At 36.7% G+C, this 5,192-nt stretch overlaps 1 protein-coding gene across 1 annotated transcript; it reads right to left on the reverse strand.

Moving 5' to 3' along the window:
* Positions 1-618: 618 nt before the first annotated feature.
* Positions 619-2,568, reverse strand: LOC145043262 (cytochrome P450 CYP82D47-like). The gene is made up of 2 exons (XM_078991865.1): positions 1,541-2,568; positions 619-1,455 (listed from the first exon to the last, which is right to left on the reverse strand). Exons 1-2 carry the CDS (start codon positions 2,498-2,500, stop codon positions 835-837), a joined length of 1,581 nt encoding a protein of 526 aa, XP_078847991.1. The 5' UTR covers positions 2,501-2,568; the 3' UTR covers positions 619-834.
* Positions 2,569-5,192: the final 2,624 nt, after the last annotated feature.

The raw sequence follows: 5,192 nt of genomic DNA on the forward strand, positions 1-5,192 counted from the left end.
AATGAAAAGCTTCTCATGTATCTATATTTTTGTATATTGATATGGTTTTTCTATATATCACATATGGTTTCATTGTTCATGATTTGTTGGTAAGATGAAGAGTGATGGATTGTAGGTAAGATGAAGAAGTTTCTTTAGGTACAATAAAGACCATTACATATGGGTTTTATAGACAAGATGCTGACAAACTAGTGGGTATGGGAGGCATAAAGGTGAGGTGGTGTTGAATCTATGTGTAGTAGGATGTGGGATGTGGGATATATGATTCGCTTATTTTATAAATTAATGAAGTTCATTCTTAAAAATAATAAATCGTGAAAAAATAAAAAATAAGGAAATAGATAAGGATAATACATTAATCTGATCATTTTAATTAAATCAATGACTAAAAATGAAACAAAATAACCCATAGGATGGTCACAAATAACTAAATAATTGTTAGGAGCCAAACATAGAGATTGCCCCAAACTATAGAGACCATTTGTGTAATTTACCATTTATTTTATTTTTCATATGTTTGTCTTTGCTGTCCGTTCACCAACCAAGATATATACCGAAGTTTCATTGGATTACACTATTATTTTTAGAAAAAAAATGACGAAAAAATGGATTTAAGCATTTGACAGTCAACATTTATGAATTAAATTCAACTATAATACTTCATTATGCAACAACATTAAGCAGATATTAATTTGTTCAATAACATACCCACTTTCAAACGGGAATCAAAATCAATCACGTTCAGCATTTGCTGTCAAGATCATTCTAATACTTTCTTTCTGCAATCAGAAACATTTAGCCTGTGTGGTTTGTAGGCGATTTGCATGAACCCACCTAATACATATTCGAGGTTAAACGTGGGGCCAAAAGTACCTCAAGTGCAGTAGCTTTACTGATAGTCAGTCCGAAAGTTTCACTCATATCAATAGGTTCATTTGATGGATTTTTTAGCACAAATTGTTGAATGAAACTGGCTAGTGTTAAACCAACAGCCTGAATGGCGAAGGGAATACCAGGGCACATTCTTCTACCACTACCAAAAGGAAGAAACGCATAATGTTTTCCCTTGAAATCAGTATCCTTATGACTTGTCAAGAATCTCTCCGGCCTAAACTCGAGGGGATCTGACCAAATATTTGGATCACGATGCATCTTATAAAGATTTACCATCAGACGAGTGCCTTTTGGGATGTTGTAGCCACCCACAATGCAGTCCTCAATGGATTCATGAGCAGCAGAGAGAGGAGCAGCTGGGTACAAACGCAATGTTTCTTTGATGATTGCGTCAAGATACACTAAGTTTTTCAAGTCGGACTCCTCCACTAGTCTGTCCCTTCCAACATGCTCATCAATTTCATTTTGCGCAATTTCTAATGTTTTTGGGTGGTTGAGCAACAATGATAAAGCCCAGGTTAACGTCCCAGATGTAGTGTCCAAGCCCGCTACCAGGAGTTGCTGCAAAATGGATATAACTATAAGCAAAATGCTGAAAAAATGAAAATGAACGAAGTAACAGTGAGAGAATTGAGTTTGAGTTTACTTGACATGCGGATTTAATAATTGTATCATGGTCAAAACCCGGGAATTCGTCTTCAGAAGCACTTTGAAGAATGGAAATTAGCACATCTATAAAGACTTGATGGTTGCTTTCATGTTGTTCGGCAGACTTCTTTATTAGTTTATGTTCTTTTAACCATGCACCAAAGATGTTGTCCAAATCTATCGCCATCTTCTTCATTGCTTTAATGTGTCCACCTACATCCAAAAACTTGAGATAAGGGATAAAATCTGAAACAACAAATGCTCCCATTAACTCAAAGAATTTCTTTACTACAATCTGAAATCTATCCCCTTCCTCATCATGTGGCGAAAACCTCTTCCCCGTAATAATCCTAACCATAATGTTTACAACCAATTTACCAAACAGTTGACTCATCTCCACCTTCATCATCTCTGAATTTTCGCTCATTTTGTTTAAAACCCAACGATCATATATATCTTTGATGTATACTCTAAGTTCTGAAGCTCGAATATGTCCAAAGCTCTCAACTCGACGTTGAGAAAGAACCTCCAGCGTCACCATCTTGCGTGCTTGTCGCCAATAGTCTCCATATGTAGCAAAGCCGAACATAGCATAATTATAGCCCATGAGTTTTGTTGCCTCAGCTTTGGGTCGAGTTGCGAAGGCCTTATCGTTTGTAGTAAAGCACTCCTTAGCAATCTCGCCATTACACACCACCAAAGCTTGGTGATAACCAAGCATTATTGTGAAGATTGGGCCATATCTGTCTGCCATGTCACCTAAAACATAGTGAGGTAGCTGAGAACCACCTAAAAGGTGCAGGTGTCCGATTACAGGCCATGCACCTTCTGCTTGTGGTGGTTTTCGGTTCTTCCCTCTATTTGCCTTCTTCCTGTTGAGGTTATGGAGAAGAAAAACTACTACAATAAGAGAAAAGCTGGTTGCTACAATGGTTGAAAACGAGAGATGGAATTCCATGTATAATTTGTGGATCGAGAAGTAAATAAGTGCACTCTGTACATGTGTGTAACTATGTGATTGAGTGTGTTATATGTATAAAATTTGGAAAACATAAAAAGTTGAGGAAATTATATTCTATAATCCAATTGCAAATATACAAAAAAGTTGAGGATATTGTTTGTGTGATCGAGATAACACATTATTTCAAGGATTTTAACCTTGAGTTATTATAATATATTAAATTGAAAGTAAAAATGTATTTATTATGAACTAGATTCTTGTATTGTATATTTAAAAAAGTTGAAATAATTTATATGATTTTAGATTTGAATTTCTATTATAATTTGTAAAAGTTGGCTTAGTTTTTTTTAATTAAAATGTATTTTTTATGAATTAGATATGACTATGGTACTTCAAGATATGGACTCTAAACATGTAAAACATAATTTTTGTGATGTTTGAAGGAGTTTACGGCCAAGGATCATTCTTGGGCCGTAAACTCATATAATTAGGGTTTTCATGCCCTTAAACCCTTCCAAATCACTTCTATGGCTTAGATATGAATTATAGGACCTTGATTCTAGCATTTGGACACTTGAAACATGAATTTTGGGGGATTTAGATGAGTTTACGGCCAAGGAGAGTTCTTGGGCCGTAAACTCCCCAAAACTTGGCATAAATCCAATTCTAAGGTGTTAGAAAGCCATCCAACACCACCAAAAGCCTTGGAATAAATCAAGGGACCAACCAAAAATACTTTAAGGACCTTAAACACATCATTCATGGGATTTCTAAGAGTTTACGGCCAAGGCTTGTTCTTGGGCCGTAAACTCCAAAATCTTTGGTGTTAGAATGCAAACTAGACACCCCTAAGGCCCTTACATGAATTTTAGAAGTCCTTTCATGCAAGTTCTAGACCTTGAAACACCTTGGAGCACCATGTATTAGAGTTTATGGCCATGAAAGGGGTTTCATGGGCCGTAAACTCCACAAACACCCCAAAAGTCCCTTGCAAACTCATGTTAGGCCTTGGATTAATTCTACCAATCACATGTGATTTGTTCTAGCACAATTTAACATCATTTTCTAGGAAAAATAGGGGTTTACAGCCATGTAGCTAAGCTAGGCCGTAAACTCCCATAAAAGGGATCTATATGATGTTTAGTAATCATTCCAAGTCCTTAAACCAAGTCTAGAAATTATCCCCTAAGTGTTGGAAGTCAAATTTGCACCATAAACCACCCATCATGAGTTTACGGCCGTAAACTCATGTGGATGGGTGTTTAGGCCATAAAATCCCATAAGGGGAGTGTTCCTTTGATGTCCCAACTCATTTCCCAAGTCCCTTGTGTCACTCATGTCCTTAAACGCCACCCGGGTCACTCCAAACACTTGTATCGGAGTGTTATCGCGACTTGAAGCAAGTGTCCCTATCATATGAATAAACTAAGTCCTAATTAGATACAGATGTGTATCTTTACATCATAATTAGGAACCTCGTGTGTTTACAAGTTCCGAATCAACTCTTAGCATCCAAACTGTCTCGTATCTCGTCCGGTGAGTTCATACCCCTACGGCTTTTTCACAGTTTTCAATGTTTTCAGGGGGGGAATACAAGCAAACTATAATTGTTTTCCAATCGCAACATTAATGTGTTTCAAACAATATCTGACAAACCTATAAACTCTTTTACTCCTTATGTATTATGCTGAGCATAAGGAATGACTATTCGATTTCAACTAAATGGATTTTAGTTAAGGAAACAATCAAACTAATCAAATTATTATGGGAATAATTTGGGGGTCTTTACTATTCTTTCTATCGTATACTGATGTCTACATCAAGTTATTAGATAAACTATGTCTGATTCAGTTTATCTCCGTATCATTTTAATGTATTGTCAGATAATTTCATGTATGTATCTATACTTTACTGTACTATGTTTCATAATCTTCTGTATATCGATATCTTACAAGAACCCTGTGAATAGTTTAGTACTAGTTTGCGAGATAGTCACTACCTTTTATGGATGATCAGTAAATCCTCCCCGGAAGTGTAACCAGAGTCTCCTGGAGGGAGAGCGCGGAATTTGTGAATAGATCTATTCGGGACTGACAATCCCACACCTTAACTGCTAGCTACAGTTAGGGGGGCACGCCTAGGGTGACAAATTTCTGGATATCGTTTCGACGTCTGACAAACGTCAAGGAGGTCACGTTGTCATATTAGTATGGTTTCCCGACTCACAATATGTATTAATACCAGCATGTAACAACCCGAAATTTGTTCGTCGCCAAAACCCGTTCTACCCGGAAAGTCGCCGTTATCGGATTCGTTCCGTCTTCTCTTTGGAGTTAATTATATAAACTTATATGTTTATTTATTTCTAATGAGTGTCTAAATCACTCAGGAACTTATGTTATTAGCCCAAAAATCATTATTTCATAAGTTTTAAAAATGTTCCCGTCGAGTGACGGAAACTAAATCGGGTGCGACCAAAAGCCGCGTTTAACGTCGGTATCGGGTAGAATTCCACCGTGTGAAAATTTTAGGAACTATATAAACATGTTTCAGCTTTCATTTGAAGCTTTTCCTTCTCTCTCTACTCTCTCTCTCTAACCTCTCTCCAAAATCTAAAGATTAAGGGTCCAAAACTCAATTTTTAAGGCTTCAAATCCTTAAGGTACCTTCCTAGCCTTAATCTATAGCA

The sequence above is a fragment of the Lactuca saligna genome, chromosome 4 (assembly GCF_052625555.1).
Source record: "Lactuca saligna cultivar CGN05327 chromosome 4, ASM5262555v1, whole genome shotgun sequence".
Classification (NCBI taxonomy): Eukaryota; Viridiplantae; Streptophyta; class Magnoliopsida; order Asterales; family Asteraceae; genus Lactuca; species Lactuca saligna.